Source organism: Trachypithecus francoisi, unplaced genomic scaffold (genome assembly GCF_009764315.1).
Source record: "Trachypithecus francoisi isolate TF-2019V2 unplaced genomic scaffold, Tfra_2.0 Lachesis_group15, whole genome shotgun sequence".
In the NCBI taxonomy this organism is placed as follows: Eukaryota; Metazoa; Chordata; class Mammalia; order Primates; family Cercopithecidae; genus Trachypithecus; species Trachypithecus francoisi.
In genome coordinates, this window is record NW_022681460.1 from 89,717,214 (window position 1) to 89,743,925 (window position 26,712).

Consider the following 26,712-nt stretch of genomic DNA (forward strand, 5'->3'; position numbering starts at 1 on the left):
CCATGAATCACAAATGTTTTAATGGCATCTAGAATGGTGAATCTTTTCTAGAAGGTTTTCAATTTATGTTGCTCACATCCATCAGAGGAATCACTATCTATAGTAGCTATAGCCTTACAAAATGTATTTCTTAAATAACAAGACTTGAAAGTAAAAATTACTCCTTGATCCATGGGCTGTACAATGAGTGTTGTGTTAGCAGTCATGAAAACAACATGCATCTCTCCGTACATCTCCATCAGAGCTCTTATGGTGACAAGGTGCATGTCAATGAGCAGTAATATTTTGAAAGGAATCTTTTTTTTCTGAGCAGTAAGTCTCAACAGTGGGCTTCGAATATTCAGTAAACCATTCTGTAAACAGATGTGCTGTCATCCAGGCTTTGTTGTTCCATTTATAGAGCACGGGCAGAGTAGGTTTAGTGTACTTCTTAAGGACCCTAGATTTTCAGAATGGTAAATCAGCATTGACCTCTACTTCATGTCATAAGCTGCCTTAGCCCCTAACAAGAGAGTCAGGCTGTCTTTTGAAGTTTTGAAGTCAGGTACTATATTCTCCTTTCTAGATGAGAAAGTTTTAAATGGCATCTTCTTCCAATAGAGGCTGCTTTGCCTACATTGAAAATCTGTTTCGTGTAGCCACCTTCATGAATTATCTCAGCTAGATCTTCTGGATAACTTGCTACAGCTTCTTCATTAGCACTTCCTGCTTCACCTTGTACTTTTATATTGTGGAGACGACTTCTTTGCTTCATGAACTAACCTCTGCTAGCATCAAACTTTCATTCTGCAGTTTCCTCACCTTTCTCAGCCTTCCTAGAATTGAAAAAAAGTTGGGGCCTTGCTCTGAATTAGGCTTTGGCTTAAGGGAATGTTGTAGCTGGTTTGATCTTTTATCCAAACCACTCAAACATTCTCCGTATCAGCAAGAAAGCTATTTCACTTTCTTATCATTTGTGTGTTCACTAAAGTAGCACTTTTAATTTCCTTCAAGACTTCTCCTTTATATTTACAACTTGACTAACTGGCACAGGAGAGCTAGCTTTTGGCCTTTCTCAGCTTTCGACATGCCACTCTCACTAAGCTTAATCACTTCTAGCTCTTGAGTTAAAGTGAGAGATGTGTGACTCTTCCTTTCACTTGAATATCTAGAGATCATTGTAGGGTTATTAGTTGGCTTACTTTCAATATTGTTGTGTCTCAGGGAATAAGGAGGCCTGAGGAGAGGGAGAAAGTCAGGGAAACAACCAGCGGTGGTGTAGTCAGAACATACGCAACATTTACTGATTAAGTTTGCCATTATTTATGGGCACAGTTCGTGGCACCTCAAAACAATTACATTAGTAACATCAAAGATCACTGATGACAGATCACCAAAACAGATATAATAATAATGAAAAAGTTTGAAATATTGTGAGAATTACCAAAATGTGACACAAAGTGAGCAGTGATAGACTGGCTTATCCCTGGGTTGCCACAAATCTTCAATTTGCAAAAAGTGCAATAAAAATAAAGCTCAATAAAATGAGATATGCCTGTGTTAAAATTATAGGTTCAAGAAATGGATATACCATGTAAACCTATTTTTAAGCAAAAATGTTAGAAGAAAGAACAATAGAATTATTTTTCCCATAGGAAAGATTCCTTTGAATCTTTGAGTGAAAATTGCATTCATAAGATGTTTATTTTGGAAAACACTGATAAAATTAAAATTACCAATTTTATGTAGGATGCCTACTGAATCCTAATAAATTGTAGTATTTCCATTATGTGCAGAAATGAAAGATCATACAATTTAATTCTAATTCACAAAGCTTTTTTTTCTCTCAGAGACATTCAGCATTCTAGGAAACTTTATAACTGAGCAAAAGAGATCACAATGAGAATTTGTCAAAAAAAATCCCTTTAGTATCAGAAATTGTTTAAAGGTATGATTTAAGCATATGTGTATTTAATTCTAATTTTTGTTTTTCAGAGATTTATTCAGTATTTGGCTTCTAGAAATACACTATTCAATCTCAGCAATTTTTTGGACAAAAGTGGATCCCATGGTGAGAATATTTGTATTTTATAATCTTTTGCCAATGCTTTGATTTTTGAAGTGAGACTATTAATCCAAAATCATTGCAACTGATAGCTTCATTGAATATTTAAGAATGCAAAAATAATTGTATTTAAATATAGCTTTAAAATATTTCATTATAGACAACTCAGCATATAAAATATATATTGTTTATTTTGGGGATTTTTACCACATGTTTACCTTTAAAAGTAACAGTGGGTGTGCTAGACCCACGGTTGTTTTTTATGAAGATACAGGAGACAATGAAATAAACGATGCCTTCTCAATTAAAAAAAATTATTCCAGTCTTAAATAAATTTTTTGTGTGGATTAATAGGGTTTGAACTGCATTCATTTGTTCATTGATCATATTCACTGTTTATCTGTTATGTGTAAAGCAAGCACATCAAGCAAATGGAACATTATCAGATGGCTGCATGAATTAAATCTGAAACTGGCTATTTGAAAAATGAACAAAAATTCAAGGAAAATTTAAAAACATATTATGTACTGGAATGGTGGAATAAGTAATTGAATCATCCTGGAATGCCTCATGTCAAAAGTATTTTTGCCTAGAAGCAGGATTTTAAATGGGGTCTGACACAGTTATTGACCCTATCCTAGGACTATCACCATTTAGAGAGTAAAAAAAATAGTAGTATGCAAAGCACAGTTGAAGGTGTTTTATTAATTAGTTTTATTTCTTCTTTCCACTCCCCCAGGTTATGATATGTCTACCTTCATAAGGCGCTATAGTAGATATTTGAATGAAAAGGCTTTTTCTTACAGACAGATGGCCTTTGATTTTGCCAGGGTGAAGAAAGGGTATGTTTTTGTCTTTCTTATATTTATTAGAGGAGAATAAGTCCTTGAGGCATACTTGATTTATTTTAACTAAGCTTAAATGCCAGCTAATTTTCTTGAAGGCCCAGTTTACAATAACCTAAAAAAAGAAACTCAATAAATAATATTGTAGAAGTTAGCCTTGAAGTTGCAATATGCATTATTTTATTTATATCTTCATGCAGAAAAATCTGATTTCCTTCTCAGTTTATATGCTATCACATTTTTTTTTCTCTCTAACCCCAGGACAAATTATGTAACATTTTATTTGTTAAAATTAACTCAAAATTTTTAAACATGTATGTACCTTTAAATAATTTACGAAGGAGGGAAGTAAGACAAGATTCACTTAAAAGTATAGTGACTGTAGGTGACAATAGCAATTTGACCTGGCACAGTGGTACCTGTAATCCCAGTACTTTGGGAGGCCAACCTGAGAGGATCATTTGAGCTCAGGAGTTAAAGAACAGCCTGGGCAATGTAGGAGTTAAAGACCAGCCTGGGCAATGTAGTGAGACTTTCTCTCTACTAAAAATCAAACAAATTAGTCAGGTGTGGTGGTGCATGCCTATAGTACCAACTGTTTGGGAGGCTAAGGCAGGAGGATTGCTTGATCCCAGGAGACTGAGGCTACAGTGAGCTACATTCGTGCCACTGCACTCTACCTCAGCAACCTTGTCTCTAAGACCCTGTGTCTAAAAAAAAAAAAAAAAAAAAAAAAAAAGATGGAAAATAGACAATAGCTATATGAATGTTTTTTGATTGAGGTGAATCTGAACTTTGAACTGTTTTTGAGGGATAGTATCATCCTAGAAAACACGTACATAAACACACACATGCACACACCATAATCAAACTAATTGTTAATACTACCAATTAAGAAAACCTCATTGAAACAGAAACACTTGAATTTTATCTATAATTACCATTTATTTCCCTCTAAATAGATGTATAAATCTAGTCAGAAGCATTCAGCCACATATTTGTGCATATCTTATATCTGTTCCTCATTTGAAATAATGCAAGGTACTAGAGCAGCTTTAATATTTTAGTCTCAAGAATCCACACAAAAAGATGTAACTTTATTTTTGCAATGGCTAACCTAACCTTAGTTTTGGGCTACATTTTTACCATAGTGGTGAAAAAAATCAACTTGCATATTGAAAATAATTTATTGTAGATGAATACTTTATTATAGTAGGTGTTTTCCTTCACCTTCTTCTCACGAGAGATGAGTCTAGCTCATATGCCTTCCTCTAACTTCTTACATGGCACCGTGCAACCATTGCTGATGTTCCCAGCTGCATTGTGACCTCTGCAATAGGTCCATGGCCTTCCTAGAAACTTTTGCCCACCTGTATGAACACATGTGGACACTTCGGGTTGCTTTCTCCACTGTTGGTCTGGGAGAGACCCTGAAAGTTGTACTGCTGCTCCTCAACCATCACCATCACTGGATACAAGGGCTTGCTAAGGAAGGTGGAGATGGGGCAGTGCATCCTCTGACATCAGCATTAACCTTCAATCTCATCTTCTGTAGCTAAACTCTTACCTTTGTTTGGGAAAAGTGTTCTTATCAGTATGCATTTTTCTTCCCTTGATGGTTAATAGCATAACCCCTGTACTCCAAGTCATATACGTTTTATAAACCTCTCAGACATGTTTTCTCTTTCTCAAAAAAAGAAGAAAACCTAGCTTTTTAGAAAGTTTATTTTTTTGGGCAAAGTGGCTCATAGCTATAGTCTCAGCACTTTGGTAGATCATGGAGGGAGGACTGTGAGGTCAGGGGTTCAAGACCAGCCTGGGCAACATAGTGAGATTTCCATCCCTACCAAAACAAATTTTTAAAAAATTAACCGGATGTGGTGGCATGCATCTGTAGTTCCAGCTACTCATGAGGCTGAGGCAGGAGAATCACTTGTGCCCAGGAGTTCGAAATTACAGTGAGCTATGATCATGCCGTTGCATTCCAGTTTGGGTGACAGAGGGAGACTATCTCAAAAAAAAAAAAAAAAGAAAGAAAGAAAAAGAAAAAAAAAGAGAAGAAAACATACTTTTCAACACTATTACCTTTATTACAGAGTTAGAAAAATGCATTCAGAAATGCAACTTGCCTCTTTTATCCAGACTGCATTGCTTTCTTCCTAAGGACAGTACAGATAGAAAATAAACAAGCATTGCCTGTGCAGTGGAATAAGAATAGATAATAGATAGAGGGAGGAAACGACTACAACCTTGTAATGCCTCAAATTGATTCCACAGGATTAATAAGGAAACGGGGTGGTATGGGGGAACTGCTTAGAACAATGCATATGGTCTTGAATTGTCCATATCCAATGAAATTGTATTTTTTTTTTTTACTGTAGGGCTGATGGTGTAATGAGGACAATGGCTCCCGAAAAGCTACTAAAGAGTATGCCAATACTGCAGGGACAAATTGATGCACTGCTTGAATTTGATGTATGTATCTCACTAGAAAATGTTTCTTACACAATCAATGTTGTCTTTCATTTGAAGATGGGCTACAGGTAAATCCAAAGATTTCCTTGGGAAGCAACTGTAGATCTTCTTCATTTAGATGAATACTTAGTTCAGGCTGTTAAGCTTGGTAAGGATTATTTAGGTTCCCCCTGATTTTTCTAAGCAGTTTACCAGGTGTTTACATACGTCAAGGAAAAATATGAATGGTACATTCTTGGAACTTCATGTTCTGAGTAGGATAGTGGCTTCCTATTGTACTTGACACGATGAAGTATCTGCAAGATGTACCTTCAGGCAGCTAAATAACTTGACCTGCTGTTAGAAATATTTTATTTTATTTTATTTATTTTATTTTATTTTATTTTATTTTTGAGATGGACTCTCATTCTGTCACCCAGGCTGAAGTGCAGTGGCGCGATCTCCGCTCACTGCAAGCTCCGCCTCTCGGGTTCACGCCATTCTACTGCATCAGCCTCCTAAGCAGCTGGTACTATAGGCACCCTCCATCACGCCTGGCCAATTTTCTGCATTTTCAGTAGAGATGGCATCTCACCATGCTAGCCAGGATGGTCTCGATCTCCTTACCTCATGATCTGCCTGCCTCGGCCTCCCAAAGTTCTGGGGTTACAGGCATGAGCCACCACGCCTGGCCTAGAAACCATTTTATGCGGATTGCTTAAATCACACTATCCTCCAAAGAATTGTGTTTAATCTTAGATAAATTAGTGAATTGTTTCATTGTCAGTATCCTGGTTATGATATTGTACTATAGTTTTATAGGATGTTATCATTAGGATAAACTGGGTAAATGGTATATGGGATCTTTCTGTGTTCCTTCTTACACTGCATGTAAATTTGGAGTTATCTTAAAATAAAAAAATTAATTTTGAAGAGTCTTGAGGCCGGGCATGGCTCACACCTCTTATCCCAAACTTTGGGAGGCCAAGGTGGGCAGATCACTTGAGGTCAGGAGTTTGAGACCAGCCTGGCCAACATGGTGAAACCCTGTCTCTACTAAAAATACCAAAAAAAAAAAAAAAATTAGCCAGGTGTGGTGGTGCATGCCTGTAATCTTAGCTACTTGGGAGGCTGAGGTGAGAGGATCGCTTGAACCTGGGAGGCGGAGGTAGCAGTGAACTGAGATCATGCTGCTGCACTCCAGTCTGGACAACAGAGTGAGACTCTGTCTCAAAAAAAAAAAAAAAAAAAAAAAAAAAAATCTGAAATCTGATTCATGAAAATAAAATATTTTGACATGTAGAGACATTCTTAACTCATATTGTTCAGCCTTTTTGTATTTTGGTGGTTGCCTACAACAAAGATTTTCCTCAAATTTTAGTAACTTAGTGTCTCTGTTACGATTGTATGGTTTAGTCTATAATTGGGTGCTAATCACAACACCTAACTCCTGTGAAATTTCATAAAAGCAGCAAACCATCTTATTTTTTAACAGATTTTACAATAAAGACTTCACTAAGTATCTGTCGAATTGCCTTTTAACTTGTTTTTCTTTTTTTCATTTATTTTTCTTTACTTTCCTTGCCCTTAGTAAGGGTTCTGTCTTGAAAGAGAAAGTCATAAAGGGAAAAATAAAAGGATTGAGGAATAGGGAGAAATTACGCACCTTTGTGTTGATGATTATAGTAGTTTGGAATGGATGAACAGTTATGAGTCTCTAGAGTTATTTTAGAGGTAGCTGACTAAGGTATTCCCCATGCTATTCTTCCACACTGAGTCATTGCAGGACCCTGGAGCCTGAATTCTTTCACAGAAACTATTAGATAGGAGAAGTGGAAGAAATGTAACATAACAGTAAAAGTAACAAAACACCAGATGTTCAAAAGTTAAATTTGAATAATCTATGGATTAATCTATATAAAGACATATATATATATGCACATATATCTGTCTTTTAATTCATAAGACTAACTTCATTGACTTAAATTGAAGCAAAAACATATGTAGTCCATCTTTTGATATTGGTAGGGTTACTAAATGAATTGCCAATGTGTGTAGAATATTCATGAATTTCTTAGTAGTCATTTGAGACATTTTAATGTGATTCAAGAAAAATTATGATGATATGCAGCTAATATTAAATTTTTCTGTTTTTCTAGGTACATCCAAATGAACTAACAAATGGTGTCATAAATGCAGCATTTATGCTTCTTTTCAAAGATCTTATCAAACTTTTTGCTTGCTACAATGATGGTGTTATTAACTTACTCGGTAGGTGGAACAGCTGAAACATGTCTGGGCTGATGGGATACACGGTAAGATTGATGAATTCTGTGGGGTGAGTCTCTTGTCCCACTTCTTGGCAGGCAATATTGTGTGGAATACCATAATAGTGAGTAAGTCCACAGATGGTGACACTGGCAGAACGATGTGGGCAGAGATGGTAAATCCATATCTAGGATAACTGGGTGCTAATCATAGTGTAGACAGATTGCTGCTAGCCACCCTAGTAAAAGGAATTAATCCTCAGCCTCTTACTTGGTGAATGGCTGGTCTCCTTGGACTATTGTGTTATGATGAAAGCTCACTGTTGATCCAGGGTGTTGGCCAACTGAGGACTCAGCAGTGGTGATAGGCATATAAGCCTTGGCGATGGGAAGCCTATGCTGTTTAGCCTATTCATGACCTCCATTTCTGATATCATGCCCACTTCCTATAGAGTTCTCTTAGCCCTCTGATTAGCAAGAGCCATGTTGTGGGATATGCCCTTTGGTTTTTATTCAAGTGGGATGAAGATAGTCTCATGCTCTCTATCCATTCTGAGAGGTCCATCCATCACCTTTTCTCCAGACCTCCTTGTCACCAATCCTCCAGTTTTATTTTTTTCAAGTACCTTATCATCCAGGCCAACAGTTAGTTGCCACACATAATTTGGTGTAGTTCAATGTGTCTTACCATTTTTCCTTTTCCAAAAAGTAGAAAATTAGATAGATATATTTCTGGAAATTTGACTCACTGTGAAGATTTCTTTCTATGTCAAAGCCATCCCTTTGTGGGGATATTATTCAGTTTTTCACTTCCAGGTGGTGCCAACATGAGGAACCATCTCTAAACCAAATTTGAATGTTTTCTTCCTCAGTCAGCTGGTGATAGGGAACTCCTCCAGAGTCCATGGGTATAATCTGAGGAAGAAATGGGAAAGAAAAAGATGCACTGAGAATATGAGCCATCTGTTCATACAATCTACCTGCTTATTCACAGCCTACTTGAGGCTTGTCTCTTATAGACTACTTCTTTTGATAATGGAGTATGATTGCACTTGTTCAGCTTTATTGTTTGGTACATTAGATAACACCCACTTTAGGTCTGATGATCACTTGATGTTCTTTGGTCAAAATTTAAGTCTCTAAAAGTAAAAGGTAGGTAAAAATAAACCAAGGTAAACTGAGATAAAAGTAAACCGAGAGCTTTTTTCCAAAGGAGATTAGCTACTGTTTGAAGAAGACATGGCTCTACTCCAAAGAACTGGAGGCCTGTACTGGAGTGTACCAAAGGCACTCTACAGCATTTGAATCTGCTGTACATGCTTCGAGTACCTTTAGATCTGCTGAAACAGAGCCCCACGTGGCATCAGTTTGGAGAAGTTGCAGAGTCTTCCCTTAATCTGGGCCTGACTCATATATGACACTATACCGAATGCTTTGCAGCACATACACATGTCCTCTATGTCGCCACCAAAGCAGCATAGCAGACTTCTGCCCCTTTTTGGTTACAAAGAGTGCAAGGTACATTTCTCTTTTACATGGAAGGAATTTCTCTGAAATGCACAGACTTCGGGGCCCTTAGAAACTTCATTGAGGTGGCTGGTCTCTGAATTTTCATGGATTCTGTCTCCCATACTGTGACATGCATGTGACTTATCAAGGCAGCTAAGATACCTTCAATTCTTGCCCACTACATACATTCAGCCTTATGTCATCGAAATGATATCCTATGGGAGTATGACAGCCAAAGAGGTTGATATCCCTGAAATAAGACAGTGAGGCTTTAATGGCATCTCTGCTAGATGACAGAAAACTGCTTCCAGTGGTTTCTGCTTATTGAGGTAGAGATAAAAGCATTACCTAGTTCTGTAACTACCTATGAGGTACCAGGAGCTGTGTTGATTTTCTTCTGGTGAATGAGGATGTATCTGGAAACCTGCACATTAGCAGTTATCATCTGATTAAGTTTATAATCTGCTGTTAACCTCTCAAATACATACATCTTTTCATAAAACAAATATGCAAGTATACTGAGGATGTGATGGGATTTCTACCCCTGTATCTTTGCAGAAATCAGAAAAACAGTGCAGATTCTGCTAGTTTTAAAGTATATCTACTCAAACTATGCATTCAGAAAACTGAGGATATAACCACAGATAGTTTTGTGCAGTCACTGGATCTAATTTCCTTTTATAACTTAATCCCCATAAAGCCTCCACTCAGACAGCTAGAACATATAGTGACATTATGGGTCCCCAAGGAGTAGAATGAGCTTAGAGTCAGTGTCCCTGAAAAGTCTGGGTAGATAAATCTGACTTCTGGTTTCTGGTTCCACATGGAAGGAGCTTAGAAGTCACAACTCTGTCCTAAAAATAAGTACAAAACTGAACAGACTGAAAAATCAATAGCTCTTCTGGGATCCACAAGAGAGGTGAAGACATAGGGAAAACCTCTGCCCCCAAGATTGGGGAGACAGGCAAATACAAGGAGTCATGGATTACTGGAACAGAGACTCATGAATGGAAACTGCCATAGGAACTAGTGTTGAAGTAGGAAGATTTGAACTGTAATTGATGAATTGTTGGAGGCTCAATGTGGCCAAGTCTGAGAGTTAAAAACTCCTAGGGAACCCCGTCATAGGGAGCACCACTTTTGTTTTACCTCCGGGAGCTCAACTAGGCTCCTATAGTAAATATTAGGGAAAAATCTGCTTGTGCTTCCAGAATGGGGAGAAGAAAAGGAACCATTTTGAAATACGCCAGAGCACTCTTATTCTTAAGAAGGAGCAACTACTTAACCAGAGCCTCACCTGATGTGCTGAGATTTAATCAGAGCCTAACTGGGCAAGTGCCCAACTCTAGCCCACTACATCTATCTTGTCCAAGAGGAAAAACCAAGAAGCATTTGTGAAGTTCACAATCCGGAGGCATAGACTCACTAAAAAGTGAAACCTAAACACAGGACTGTGGAACACTTGACCTCCCCACACCGTAACACCACATTAAGAAAGACCCATTTGCAGCAGTTCCTTTTACTTGGTACATCATGTACCGCTATCGAGAAAAAATTACAAGTCATAGTAAATGACAAAAAAAAATTCAAAAAGACAAAGCAAGCATCAGAACCTGATATGGCAGGGATGAAGGAGTGATCAGACTGGGAATTTAAAGCAATTATGATTAATAGGCTCAGGGCTCCAATGGCTAAAATAGGCAGCATGCAAGAACAGATAGGCAATGTAAGCAGAGAGATGGAAATCCTAAAAAAGAACTAAAAAGAAGTACTAGAGATCAAAACCACAGTGGGATTATTAGCAAACAGGACATGGCTGCGGAAATGATCTTTAAGCTTGCAGACAAATCAATAGAAACCTCCAAAACTACAGAGCAAAGAGAAGAAGACTAAAAACAAAACAAAAATGTCAGAACAGAATAAGACTGTGGGACAACAACAAAAGGTGTCATATATGTATAATGGAATACCAGAATGAAAAGAGAGAAAGGAATGAAATATTTGAAATAATAATGACAGAGAATTTTCTCAAATTTATGTCAGACATCAAACCACATATCCAGGAAGCTCAGAGAACACCAAGTAGAATAAATTCCCCCAAAACTACCTTGAGGCATATAATTTTCAAACTATTGAAAATCAAAGATGAAGAAATAAATTATGAAAAAGCCAGAGGGAAAAATCACTTTGTCTGTGGAGGAGAAAAAAATTAGAATTATGTGTGACTTCACCTCACAAACCAGGCAAACAAGAAGGGAATGGAGTGAAATGTTTAGTGTTGAGACAACCCACTTAACCTAGAATTCTTTACTATGTGAAATAGTCCTTTAAAAGTGAAAGAGAAATAAAGACTTTCTCAGTCAAACACAACTGGAAAGAATTTATTGCCAGTAGATCTGCATTTGCAAAAAATGCTAAAAGAAGTTCTGTAGGGAGAAGGAAAATCATATGGGTCAGAAACTTGGGTCTACATAAAGAAAGGAAGAATATCAAAAGAAGAGTGAGTGAAGGTTAAATAAAAATTTTATTTCCCTTATTCTTAGTTGTTCTGACAGACAACAGTTTGTTCAAAATAATAATAGCAATAATATATGTTTATGTATTTATATAAAGTATATACATATATGCTTATATATAGGTGAAATGAATGACAGCAATAATACAAGGGATAGTAGGGAGGAATTTGGATGTTTTGTTATTATAAGATACTCACACTATCAATGAAGCACTATGGTGTCATTTGAAAGTGGCCTTGGATTAGTTGTAAATGTACATAGCAAACTCTATGGCGACCACTAAAAAAGTAAAAAAGAAGTGTAATTGATATGCTAAGAAAGGAGAGAAAATGGAATCTTATAAAATGCTCATTTAAAAGCACAAAGGGTAGAAAAAGAGTGGAAGACAAAAATAGTAACAAAAAACAAAGGCAGCAAATAGAAAATAGTAACAAAATGGTAGATACTAATCCAACTATACCAAAAATCACTTTAACTTCAGTAGTCTAAATGCATCAATTAAGACAGAGATTACCAGAGTAGATCTAAAAACAAGACCCAATTATAGGTTGTCTATAGGAAATCAACTTTAAATATAAAGACACACATAAATTAAGAGTAGAGAGATGGAAAAAAATATACTGTGCTAACACTAATCAAAATAAAGCAAGACTAGTTATATTAATTTCCAGACATGGCAGACTTCAAAGCAAGGACAGTTATCAAAGATAAAGAAAGACATTACATAATGATAAAGGGGTCAATTTTTCAAACAGACACAACAGTCCTTAATGTGTATGCACCTAACAGCAGACAATCAACAAGTATGTGTGGCAAAAACTGCTAGAACTGCAAGGAGAAATAGATAAATCTACTGGTAGAGTTGGATCTTCAACATCCCTCTATCAGTAATGGACAGATTCAGCAGGCAGAAAATCAGTAGGGATGAAGGTGAACTCAACAATACTATTAACTGGATATAATGGACATATATCCATATAGACTACTGATCTAAAAACAGAAGAATGCGCATTCTTCTCAATCTTACATGGAACATTCACCAGTAGAGACCACAATCTGAACCATAAAACGATTCTTGACAAATTTAAACTAATAGAAATCATACAACCATCTGCTCTCAGACCACAGTGGAATTAAACTAAAAATAATAACAAAAACAACTGGAAAATCTCAGAATAGGTGGAGATTAAACACACTTCTAAATAACACATGGGTCAAAGAAGAAAGCTCAAGAGAAATCTAAGAATATTTTGAACTAAATGACACTGAAAATATACCTTATCAAAATGTGTAGGATGAATTGAAAGCAGTGCTTATAGGGAAATTTATAGTATTGGATGCATATACTAGAAGAAAGATCTAAAATCAGTCACCTAAGCTTCCACCTTGGGAAACAAGAAAAAGAAGAGAAAATTATTCAAAGTAAATGGAAGAAAAGAAATAATAAGAATTAGAACATAAGTCAATGAAATTGAAAACAGGAAATCAATAGAAAAAAATGATGAAACCAAAAGTTGGTTCTTTGAAAAGATCAATAAAATCAATAAGTCTCTAGCCAGACTAAGAAAAAAAAAAAGGACACAAATTACTAATAATAGAAATTAAAGAGGGGAGACCACTACAGATCTTATAGACATTAAAAAGATAAGAGAATATTATGAACAACTATGTGCTCACAAATCTGATAATTAAATGGACCAACTCCTTGAAAGGTACAATCTATCTAAACTCACACAAGAAGAAATAGACAACCTGGATAGGCCTCTACCTATTAAAGATACTTAGTCAATAATAACCTTTGAAAACAAAAAACATCAGGCCCACGTGGGTTTACTGGTAAATTCTACCAAGCACTTAAGTGAGAAATTATACCAACACTTTACAGTCTCTTCCAGAAGATAGAAATAGGGAAGATTCTTCTTAACTCTTTTTATGAGGCCAGCATTACCTTAACTTCAAAACCAAAGACATTACAAGAAAAGGAAAGTGGCTGGGCGCAATGACTCACACCTGTAATCCCAGCACTTTGGGATGCCAAGAGGGGGCAGATCACTTGAAGTCAGGAGTTTGAGACCAGCCTGGCCAAGATGGTGAAACCCCATCTCTACTAAAAATACAAAAATTAGCTGGATGTGGTGACAGGCACCTGTAATCCCAGCTACTCAGGAGGCTGAAGCAGGAGAATTGCTTGAACCAGGAGGTGGAGGTTGCAGTGAGCTGAGATTGTGCCATTGCACTCCAGCCTGAGCAACAGAGCAAGACTCCATCTCAAAAAAAAAATTAAATTGACTGTTAGATTACCAAGCCAGGCTATTAAATAGCTAATATTCTCAGATCTGCCTGTATCTTATATTATATCCTGAACCATTAATTTAGTTTCCTAACACTTCTGCTTCAATATTTATAAAACAACTGAGGTAAATTAGCTAATGTCTTAGATGTCTTCCGACATTAATGTCCGAAGATTGTATTAACTATTGCAATTGAAAATTGAAAATGCAGACTTACATAAAGTACATTATTAGAATTAATGCCATCATTTGAATTTTTCATTTATGTATTTTAATAATCTTTTGCTGTAGGCTTGACTTCTAAAAAATTCAGTTTGCTTTTGAAATATAACCATGAATAATATTCATCTGGAAAAGAAAGTAGAACTCATAATGCCAGCTATGGGGTAAAAAAATCTTTTCAACAAATTAGAGTAGAACAACTGGATATCCACATGGGAAGGAAATGAACTTTGAACTTTATCTCAATTAGTTGTTCACAATATGCCTACAAATTCTTTGATACTCATCCCCTAAAAGGTATGAATTGGCTGGGCGAGGTGGCTCACGCCTGTAATCCCAACACTTTGGGAGGCCGAGGTTGGCAGATCACTTGAGGTCAGGAATTTGAGACCAGCCTGGCCAACATGGTGAAACCCCATCTCTACTAAAAATACAAAAAAAAAAAAAAACAGGCACGGTGGCGCATGCCTGTAGTCCCAGCTACTAGGGAGGCTAAGGCAGGAGAATCACTTGAACTGGGAGGTGAAGGTTGCAGTGAGCCAAGATTATACTACTGCACTCCAGCCTGGGCAACAAAGGGAGACTCCAGCTAAAAAAAAAAAAAAAAGATATAAATCAACTCCTATCACCTTCAATGTGAGATGGACTTAGAGACAGACTTCTAATGAATAGAATGCAGCTGAAGCAATGGTGTAACATTTTGATACTAAGTTATAAGAAACACCTTGATTTCTTCCTCACTAGTTCTTGCTTAGATCATTTGCTCTAGAGAAATCCAGGAGTAAAGTTGTGAGGACACCAGACAGCCTTGTAGAGAGTTCCATACAGCAAGAAGCTGAGACCTTCTCTCAACAGGTATGTGAGTAAGCCACCCTGCAAGCAGAACCTTTGGCCCCAGACCACTGAGGGCTACAGGCACGGCCAACAGTTTGACTATAACCTCATGAGGTCCTGAACCTGACCCATCCAGCTAAGCCACTTCCAAATTCATGACTTACAAGCTGTGAGAGACCAGAAATTTATTTGTTGCTCTAACTGCTAAATTTTGGAGTAATTTGTTATTCAGTAGTAGATAATATGCCTCACGAAGCAGGCCTAGAGGTAAAATCAAAAGAATTATTGGCCTAAATATAAAGGTTAAAACCATAAAGCTTCTAGAAGAAAACAAGGACTAGGCAAAGATTTCTTAATTTAAATACAGAATTATGAGGCCAACATCATCCTGATACCAAAGCCTGGAAGAGACACAACAAAAAAAGAGAATTTTAGACGAATATCCCTGATGAACATCGATGCAAAAATCCTCAATAAAATACTGGCAAACCAAATCCAGCAGCACATCAAAAAGCTTATCCACTATGATCAAGTGGGCTTCATCCCTGGGATGCAAGGCTGGTTCAACATACACAAATCAATAAACGTAATCCAGCATATAAACAGAACCAAAGACAAAAACCACATGATTATCTCAATAGATGCAGAAAAGGCCTTTGACAAAATTTAACAGCCCTTCATGCTAAAAACTCTCAATAAATTCGGTACTGATGGGACGTATCTCAAAATAATAAGAGCTATTTATGACAAACCCACAGCCAATATCATACTGAATGGACAAAAACTAGAAGCATTCCCTTTGAAAACTGTCACAAAAACAGGGATGCCCTCTCTCACCACTCCTATTCAACATAGTGTTGGAAATTCTGGCTAGGGCAATCAGGCAAGAGAAAGAAATAAAAGGTATTCAAATAGGAGAAGAAGAAGTCAAATTGTCCCTGTTTGCAGATGACATGATTGTATATTTAGAAAACCCCATCATCTCAGCCCAAAATCTCCTTAAGCTGATAAGCAATGTCAGCAAATCTCAGGATACAAAATCAATGTGCAAAAATCACAAACATTCTTATACACCAGTAACAGACAAACAGAGAGCCAAATCATGAATGAACTCCCATTCACAATAGCTTCAAAGAGAACAAAATACCTAGGAATCCAGCTTACAAGGGATGTAAAAGACCTCTTCCAGGAGAACTACAAACCACTGCTCAGTGAAATAAAAGAGGATATAAACAAATGGAAGAACATACCATGCTCATGGACAGGAAGAATCAATATCGTGAAAATGGCCATACTGCACAAGGTAATTTATAGATTCAATGCCATCCCCATTAAGCTACCAATGACTTTCTTCACAGAATTGGAAAAAACTGCTTTAAAGTTCATATGGAACCAAAAAAGTGCCCGTATTGCCAAGATAATCCTAAGCCAAAAGAACAAAGTTGGAGGCATCACGCTACCTGACTTCAAACTATACTACAAGGCTACAGTAACCAAAACAGCATGGTACTGGTACCAAAACGGAGATATAGACCAATGGAACAGAACAGAGTCCTCAGAAATAATACCACACATCTACAGCCATCTGATCTTTGACAAACCTGACAAAAACAAGAAATGGGAAAAGGATTCCCTATTGAATAAATGGTGCTGGGAAAACTGGCTAGCCATAAGTAGAAAGCTGAAACTGGATCCTTTCCTTACTCCTTATACAAAAATTAATTCAAGATGGATTAGAGACTTAAATGTTAGACCTAAAACCATAAAAACCCTAGAAGAAAACCTAGGTAATACCATTCAGGACATAGGCATGGGCAAGGATTTCATGTCTAAAACACCAAAAGCAATGGCAACAAAAGCCAAAATTGACCAATGGGATCTAATTAAACTAGAGAGCTTCTGCACAGCAAAAGAAACTACCATCAGAATGAACAGGCAACCTACAGAATGGGAGAAATTTTTTTTGCAATCTATTCATCTGACAAAGGGCTAATATCCAGAACCTACAAAGAACTCAAACAAATTTACAAGAAACAAACAAACAACCCCATCAAAAAATGAGCAAAGAATATGAGCAGACACTTCTCAAGAGAAGACATTCATACATCCAACAGACACATGAAAAAATGCTCATCATCACTGGCCATCAGAGAAATGCAAATCAAAACCACAGTGAGATACCATCTCACACCAGTTAGAATGGCAATCATTAAAAAATCAGGAAACAACAGGTGCTGGAGAGGATGTGGAGAAATAGGAACACTTTTACACTGTTGGTGGGACTGCAAACTAGTTCAACCATTGTGGAAAACAGTGTGGCGATTCCTCAAGGATCTAGAACTAGAAATACCATTTGACCCAGCCATCCCATTACTGGGTATATACCCAAAGGATTATAAATCACACTGCTACAAAGACACATGCTCACGTGTGTTTATTGCGGCACTATTCACGATAGCAAAGACTTGGAATCAACCCAAATGTCCATCAACGACAGACTGGATTAAGAAAATGTGGCACATATACACCATGGAATACTATGCAGCCATAAAAAAGGATGAGTTTGTGTCCTTTTTAGGGACATGGATGCAACTGGAAACCATCATTCTCAGCAAACTGTCGCAAGAACAGAAAACCAAACACCGCATGTTCTCACTCATAGGTGGGAATTGAAAAATGAGATCACTTGGACACAGGAAGGGGAACATCACACACCAGGGCCTATTGTGGGGAGGCGGGGGAGGGGGGAAGGACAGCATTAGGAGATATACCTAACGTAAACGACGAGTTAATGGGTGCAGCACACCAACATGGCACATGTATACATATGTAGCAAACCTGCATGTTGTGCACATGTACCCTAGAACTTAAAGTATAATAATAAAAAAAAAAAACTATGTAATTTGGGAGTATTATTTTATAGACTGTGGATAACCAAATATAGAATTTGTGATTTTTAATGCTTTATCTGTATAAAATCATTTTATATTCTATTATAGTATGCATTTTCTAGCTTATTAAAAGTACATAAAAACTGCAAAAAGAAATTAAAATACAGAAAACGTGAACTTTAAAAGAGAAAGTTAACAAGTTGGACTTCATCAAAATTACTCATGCTATTCAAAAGACATCATTAAGAATGAAAATACAAGTCACAGAGGAGAAGAAAGTACATGTATTTATGTTTTAGGGATGCCTATCAAGAACATATAAAGAACTCAGTAATGAAGACAACTCAATTTTTATAATGTACAAAAGATTTGAACAGACACTTTATGAAAGAAGATATTAAATGGCTAATAAAGATATAAAAAAATTGTCAATGTCATTGGTTACTGAGGAACTAAATCACAGTAAGATACCTCTTGGACCTACTAGACTCACTAAAATTAAAACTACTGATGGTATCAAGTATTAGTGAGGATGTACAGTAACTGGAACTCCTATACACATCTGATAGGAATGTAAAATGGTAAAACGTCAAATGATTTTACCATTTTACATTTACTGTTTTACTTAAAAAGTTGAACATACACTTAACTTACAACCCACTAAGATCATATCCTGGATACTTACCCAAGAGAAATAAAAACCAGTGTCCATACAAAGACTAGCAAATGAATGTTCAAAAATGTTCATAATAGAAAAAAACATAAACTAAATATTCATTAATAGGTACATAAACAAAATAAGATGTATATATATTATACAGTGCTACTCAACAATAAAAAGGAATGAACCGTTACATTTTTGTAATAACATAAATGAATTTCAAAATCATTAGGTTGAAAGAAACCAAAGAAAAGAGAGTGCATGCTGTATGGCTATTTACATAAAATTTTAGAAAATGCAAACTAACTTACAGTGACAGAAAGTAGACCAGTGGTTACCCATGGTTCAGAGTGAAGGAAAGAATGAACTACAAAGAGACACAAGAAATCTTTTGGGAGTAATAAAAATGTTCTGTACTGCTGTGGTTTGAATGCCCCCTCCAAAACTCATATTGGAATTTAATTGGCATTGTGGTGATATTAAGAGGTGAAACTTTTAAGAGGTGACTTTTCTCAGGCATGCACTCTCTCACCATGTGATACCTTCTGTCATGTTATGATGCAGCAAGAAGGCCCTTATCAGATACAGCCCCTTGATCTTGGACTTCCAGCCACAAGAACTGTGAGCCAAATAAATCTTTCTTTACAAATTATCTAGTGTGTGGTATTCCATGATAGCAGCAGAAAATGGACTGACATGTAACTTACTTGTGACAGTAATTGATGTTGCATATAAGTGCCAATACACATAAAATCTGCACCTTAAATGAATGTAATATATTCTATGTAAATAATAGCTCAGTAAATTTTATTTAAAATTAAAAAAGAAAAGGAAATTACAGACCAGTATCTCTCATGAATATAGTTGAAAAATCCTCAACAAAATATTAGCAAATTAAATCCAACAATGTATAAAAAGAATTATAAACCAGGACCAAGGGGATTTACCGAGGTATGCAAAGCTGGTTCAACATTTGAAAATCAATTAATGTAATCTGCCACATCAAAAAGCTAAAAGAGAAAAATCATATGATCATGTCAGTAGATACAAGAAAAGAATTTGATGAAATCCAACACCCATTCGTGATAAAAATTATCAGTAAACTAGGAATGGAGGGGGAACTTCATCAACTTGATAAAGAATAGATACAAAAACTTAATAGCTAACATCATGTTTAATGGTGAAAAAGCTAAAAGCTTTCCCAGTAAGATTAGGAGGAAGGCAAAGTGTCCCCTCTCACCACTGCTTTTCGCCATCATACTGGAAGTTCTAGCTAATGCAGTAAGACAAGAAACGGAGATGAGAGGTATACAGATTTGGGATGGAGCAATAAGACTTCTTTGTTCCCAGATTATATGACCACGTATTGTAGAAAATCTGAAAGAATCAACAAAAAAACTCCTGGAACTAATAAGCAATTATAGCAAGGTTGCTAGAAAAATGGTTAATGTACAAAAGTCAGTTGCTTTCTGATATACTAGCAATGAACAAGCAGAATTTGAAATTAAAAGCAGAATTTGAACTAAGCAGAATGTTGAAGAAGAACAAAGTTGAATGACTGACCTATTCCACTTTAAAACCTACTATAATGCTACAGTAATCAAGATATTGTGGTATTGGCAAAAGAATAGACAAATAGATCAGTGGAACAGAATAGAGAGCCCAGAAATAAACCCACATTAATATAACCTGATCTATAATAAAGAAGCAAAAACAATCTTTTGAGCAAATGGTGCTGGAACAACTGGACATTCATACACCAAAAAAATTAATCTGGACACAGACCTTATACCCTTTACAAATATTAATTCAAAATGGATCATAGACCTCAATGTAAAATGCAAACCTATAAACATCCTAGAAGGTAACATAGGAAAAAACCTAAATGACCTTGGATATGGTGGTGACATTTTAGATACAACACCAGAGGCATGATCCATGAAAGAAATAATTGATAAGCTGGAGTTTATTAAAATTAAAAATTTCTGCTCCATGAAAGACAGTGTCAAGAAAAGGGTAAGATGTGCCACACACTGGAAGACAATATTTGTGAAAACCACATCTAATAAAGGACTGTTGTCCAAAATATACAAAGAACTGTTGGAATTAAAAATAAAGCAAACAACCCAATTAAAAATGGACTGAAAACTCTGATACCTCACCAACAAAGATATGCAGATATTATTCAATGTTAAAAGGAAATGTGCTATCAATCCATGAAAAGGCATGAAGGAGCCTTAAATGCATATTACTAAGTGAAAGAAGCCAGTCTGAAAAGGCATGTTTTCAGCTCTCTGTCATTCTACAAAAGGCAAAGCTATGAAGTCAATAAAAAAGATCATTGTGTTTAGTGGAGGTCTCATTTTGTCTCCCAGACTGGAGTGCAGTGGCGTGAACACAGCTCACTGCAGCCTTGACCGCCTGGGCTCAAGTGATCCTCCTGCCTCAGCCTCCCGAGTAGCTGGGATTACAGGCACGTACCACCTCTCCTGGCTAATTTTTGAATTTTTTTTTTTTTTTTTTTTTTTGTAGACATAGGGCCTCGCCTTGTTGCCCAGGCTGGTCTCAAACTCCTGGGTTCAAGTAATCTTCCTGCCTCAGCCTCCCACAGTACTGAGATTATAGGCATGAGCCACCATGCCTGGCCAGATTTTTAGGACAGTGAAAATACGCTGTATGATACTAAAATGGCAGATTCATGTCATTATACATTTGTCCAAACCCATACAATGTACAACACCAAGAGTGAACAGTAAGGGATGCTATGGACTTGGGATGATAATGACATTCAATGTAGGTTCATCAGTTGTAACTAATATGGCACTCTTTTCGGAGGTGTTGATAATGGGGGAGGCTATGCATGTTTAGAATACGGGAAATCTCTGTAACTTTCGTTTAATTTTGTTGTGAACCTAAAACTACTCTTTAAAAAAGTATTTTTCTAAAAAAAAAAAAAGTCAGGATATATCCCTTTCCCCTATACATAGTCACTATGGTAAAGGTCCATTATGCAAAAGACAAGGAAAAAGTACTTTAAGCAGTGTTCAAGGACTTTCCTCAAGAATATCTGGAGAACTTGTTAAAGCTCAGGTTGCTGACCCTGTAACCCAGAGTTTCTAATTCAGTAGGTCTGAGGTGGGGCCTGAGAATTTGCATTCCTAATAAGGGCCAAAGACATGCTGTTCCTGGTGGTTTGGGGACTTTAGTATGGGAATCATTGTATTAGAACCACTCCCAGATGCTCAGACTAGCATTTTGAATTCACACATTTTGGCATATTCACCCAATTTGATAAATTTTGAGGCAGGTGTGTTTTTCATTTGTTTACCTGATAGTGCTAGGAGTTAACCTTATGAATATGTTGTGGGTGAATTTTAATCAAGGACTTCATGACCAATACTTTACACCTAATGTTGGAATCAATATTCGTGCTATAAATCTTCACAAATGCTTTATTGCTATAATGAAACTCTGACTTGTAACTAAGCTGTCACCCTGACTAATGGTCATCAGTAATAGCTTATGTAGAAACTCTCAGTTTGTCTCTCAGAGATGATAATTTTTTTCATTTAGTTTCTTTCCTAGCACAATTATCCTTCAAAAGTTAATACAGTATGACAAGGGTTATTTATCACAGCTTTACAAAGGTTCATGTTACAAACATGAAATTTGATCATTTCAAATATTGAAAATTAACATAAGTTATCTTTACTGCGAAGGAAAGGTAGAGGCTCATTTTTGGATGACCAATCCCCTCTGTAAAAGTGTTGGTTTCCCTAGGCCCTGCATTGGTCTGGACAGGGAAGCCTCATAGCTGTGCCTGTGTTGGTGAAATAGAACATGTTGCCTTTCTGTGTCAATGCTACTATTATAGAAACAATTATGAGATTATAACCTAAATCCACAATGATCGAGTGCTTTTTATTGCTGAGTCCTAAATTATCATGAAGGATATAAACAATTTTAAAAGTATCCAGAGGAGAGAGAAAAAAAATTGGTTAAAATTTTTGTCACAGGTTCTAAAAAGAAATTGAGATATTCCACTTGATTTTTCTTTTTGTATTATTGCTGAAGATCAGATGCAAAGATATAAACTCAGGTTATACTAAAGAGAAGTAATTTGGATATTTGAAATAAATTATTTATATGAAGATTGTTGTAAAAAGAGAGAACAAAAAGTATGTTTTGCCTGAGTAAATCCTTATTTTCAAATTTCTTAACAAGAAAAGACTTTCCTCTTATAGCACCATGAGTTTATCCATTGCATTAGAAAATGGGACAGAGTGCATAAAGAAAGTATCCTTAGATTTGGTCATTTTTTAAAAGACTCTTTTTTCTCTAAACTCCTAGCAAGTAGAAAACAGTATGTGTTTGTTTTCTTGATCTTTTTGCTTCCCTTAAATACCCTACAGGGGAGGTCCATGTAAAAAGCAAAATTACCCAAAGACTGTCAACAGAAGGTAATGAGTAACTGCTCTTGATAATTAGTTCTTTGTGTAATTATATATTATTAAACTTTCCTTAAGAAAATTAAAAATACTTCTGAGTATTGTTGGTGATACCTCACCAACAAAGATATGCAGATATTATTCAGTGCTGAAAGAAAATGCGCTATCAATCCATGAAAAGGCATGAAGGAATCTTAAATGCATATTACTAAGTGAAAGAAGCCAATCTTTGTGTAATTATATATTATTAAACTTTCCTTAAGAAAGTAAAATTACATGCTGAATGAAATAACTGTCAAGTATGAGAGAATATTAAAATAGCGTATGTTAAACCATGTGTAAATATAAAATAATGAACTTATAAAGAAGATGCTAGGCCATCAGGTATAATCCAGAGTTGCCTGGGAACTACTGTAGACAGACATGGCCTGCTGTATCTCCATCTGCAGTGTCAATAATTATTGACTGAATGATCAATGAATAACTGATTTAAACACTGATGAAGTACTGGTTTTCTTCAAAGCATGTATGGAAAAATTATACTCTCATATTGCAAGTGTAATGGAGCTGTAGTTCCCTAATGACTGAATTCTAGTCTTGAATGTGTGAAAGAGAACAGCAAAATAAGCTTCCGTTTTTCTGTTTAGAAAGCTAAAAGTTGAGAAAGAGAACATAAATAGACTAGAAAGTCATTAAGGATATGGTAAAACAAATTTTTTCACAAAACTCTACCGTCTAAAAGAGCCACATCATAATGTTTGAAAGAAATAATTTATGACCAATAAAAGCAAGTATCAACTTAGTGTAGAAAACATAAAGAATTATTTAATTCAGGAAGGTTTATTGATTATTGCCTTATAATTTATAGATTATTAGTTTATAGTGAGCTAATAAGAAAATAAGGATTCTGTAGAATGCAGTCATAAATTTTGAGATTATCATCGTAAGAATTTGCTGCTATTTTCCAAGACAGGATGTTGGGATATATGGAACGTAAATTTAGCCAGTCGTGGCAATTTATATATTCTTCTACTTTAGTTCTGTTTTCATTATTTATATTGTTTTATTTGAGACAGATGATTATCTTGGAACATAACACTTTTCTTAATCTATTCAGGTTCCCTTTGTTTAGGTGCCTTAATACCTCATATAAGTTTTACTACCAAGTGTTTTGATTCAAACATTAAGTTTTAAGTAGTAATCTTAACATAAGCTTAGAAAAAAATAGAATAGGATACTCTTTTCCAATTGCTTATCTCTTTATCTTTTCTAGAAAAGTTTTTTGAAATGAAGAAAGGACAATGTAAAGACGCTCTAGAAATTTACAAACGATTTCTAACTAGAATGACACGAGTGTCTGAATTTCTCAAGGTTGCAGAGGTAAGTAATATTAAGTTTTGTTGAGAATATAATTTTTTAAATATTTGCTCATATATCTGGAGTATATAATAGAAGGTGTAAGAGAGTCACAGTATGTTAGGGCTGGAAGTGCCTCAGAGTCACAGTATATTAAGGTTGGAAGTGACTTTGGAAGTCATCTCATCCAATTTCTCACTCAGAGCTGTACTCTGTACTCCTGCATCCTAATCAGATGATCATTCTGCATTCAAATAAAAGTTTCATGGATAATAAGCTCATTTGCTGCTTTGCAAGGTGGTCCATTCCTCCATTCTACCAAATAGCTATCTTTAATTGTTAGAAAAGCCTTTATTTTCATTGAACCTTAGGTTTGCCTTTAGGAAAGCCTGTTTATTATTCTTAGCATGTAAATGATAAATCATGAATTCTGACCTTCCTTACTTTGGCAGTGATTTATACACAATGAAAAATAAAACAGAAAGTATAATTTGTTTTATAAAATGTATAAATTGTTTCTTAAGGATGTATCTTTATACTTGATTAGAATACCTCTGTGACTATACAGTTGCTGTTCCTGAAATTATCTGTGAATTGGTATTTTCTCTTATAAAATCCAATTAATGATTCATGCTGATATTGGAAATTATAACATTGTTATTATAGTCCTTTGGAAGAATGACAAGTGTATTTTTATCTTACATGTCAATTAACTGATTACTAGGAACTGATTGGAATGTTGTATGAAAGAGGTTCTACAGCTCAGCAGCAAACCATACAATGCTGTGGATGTGGGACATTCATGCCATGTTTTTGCTGTTTTTGTCATTTTAAGAATATACTGCAAGAACAAGCATTTTATACACACAATTTAAGAAGTACTCTAGTCCATGCATTGTGTTTAAAATCTTTTATTCATAGAAGTAATAATTATCACATGCAAATTCTGGAACCAAAATAATATCACAAAATGCTGATTCTTGAACTTTCACCCATACAACAGGTAATTAGAATAAAAATCTTTTTTAAATATAAGGGAAACAAAAGGTAAAGATTAGCTTATGTAAATTGTATATGCATTAAAGCACATGCATGTTTCTTTCCTCATGGGTTTATCAACGTTGGTAGTCTTTAAGAAATGATAGAATTGCTTGAAATTTTTTTCTTTTGCTGCTATACAGGTTTTTATTTTTTGTATTTGGTATGATTTTGCCATGGTTTAACTGTAATTATCAGCTTAATCTAGTAAAATTTGCCTAATTTCTTTCTGTGAAAAGATAAATTATGCCTAAGTACCAAGAACAGATTATTTTATTGTTTCATTAAATCTTGGTGTACATTCTTCCCAGTTTCCCATTTGTTATTGTGTATAAGTAAGGAGCTGGCATGTGGCAGTCTGGGGTATGCATTTCTCTAATCAGTATTACAAGGCTGGGCTCAAGATTCCCATGAGAAAAGTTCTGCTTACGTGTCAATTCCTTCTGTCTTAACACATAAAATTTTACTTTTTGTCTGTTGATACCTCATGTTAGCACAAGCCCAACTGAGGCCATTGAGAGATATACAGAGATCAGATGTAATTTTAAGAGCCTGTCTTTAAATAACTGGATAATAAATTTAAAAATTATTTTTATTTGGACATTATGATTAAGACTTTTTCATAGAATAAATACTAATTTACAAAATTATTTTTAATAGAGTAAACATTAAATCACAATGGGACAACCATAACCATTTGTGTTTTCTTTCATATTTAAATCACATTGTTCATAATTTGAACACACAATGTTTGAATACCAATGTTGAGTGGTTTGGTTATGATTGGTTAATATAGAAATTTTTCAACAAATGTACAAATCTCTCTTTACTGTATAGTACTCATGTGGTCTATGTATGGATTCATATTCAATAACTATCCCATAGTTAGTAACACTTACCTGAAGAGTCTCAAGAAAATTTCTAGAATATGATTTTCAAAATACAACTTTATATATTGGTTATTTGGGAAATAGTAACAGTAGGTTCTTCATTGTATGGAAGAAAAGGTAAAGTAGTTGAACAAGTTCTATGGAAATATTCAAATTTTTTAAATTGCTTGAAGTACAGAAAACTTACTATGTCTTATATTCTTATTCTGAAGTCTCCTATGGCAGACAAGTAAAACTTTGTAAAATAATTTTTACAGGTAAGACGTATTTCTGCTAAATACTCTTCTCTTTTATAGAACCAAGTTATTCTTAGTTTTCTATTCTAAGGTAGATATCGGAATCGTAGGAGTTACATCTCCCAGAATATTTGCAGACAGAAAGTGATGAGATTTCTGTAACACTTTAATCCTCTAATGATAATGTGGTTCAGAAGTTCAGAGCAATAA

General features: G+C 35.5%; 1 protein-coding gene across 14 annotated transcripts in view; it reads left to right on the forward strand.

Annotated features, from left to right (window-relative positions):
- The window catches only part of SNAP91 (synaptosome associated protein 91), a 158,907-nt gene that overhangs the window by 39,844 nt on the left and 92,351 nt on the right, over positions 1-26,712 (forward strand). For all 14 annotated transcript variants that reach the window (XM_033235534.1, XM_033235532.1, XM_033235536.1 and 11 more), the window contains 5 exons: positions 1,975-2,050; positions 2,784-2,886; positions 5,271-5,364; positions 7,503-7,614; positions 24,256-24,362. In XM_033235534.1, the coding sequence (XP_033091425.1) occupies positions 1,975-2,050; positions 2,784-2,886; positions 5,271-5,364; positions 7,503-7,614; positions 24,256-24,362 (492 nt within the window). The remainder of the gene's footprint in view (positions 1-1,974; positions 2,051-2,783; positions 2,887-5,270; positions 5,365-7,502; positions 7,615-24,255; positions 24,363-26,712) is intronic.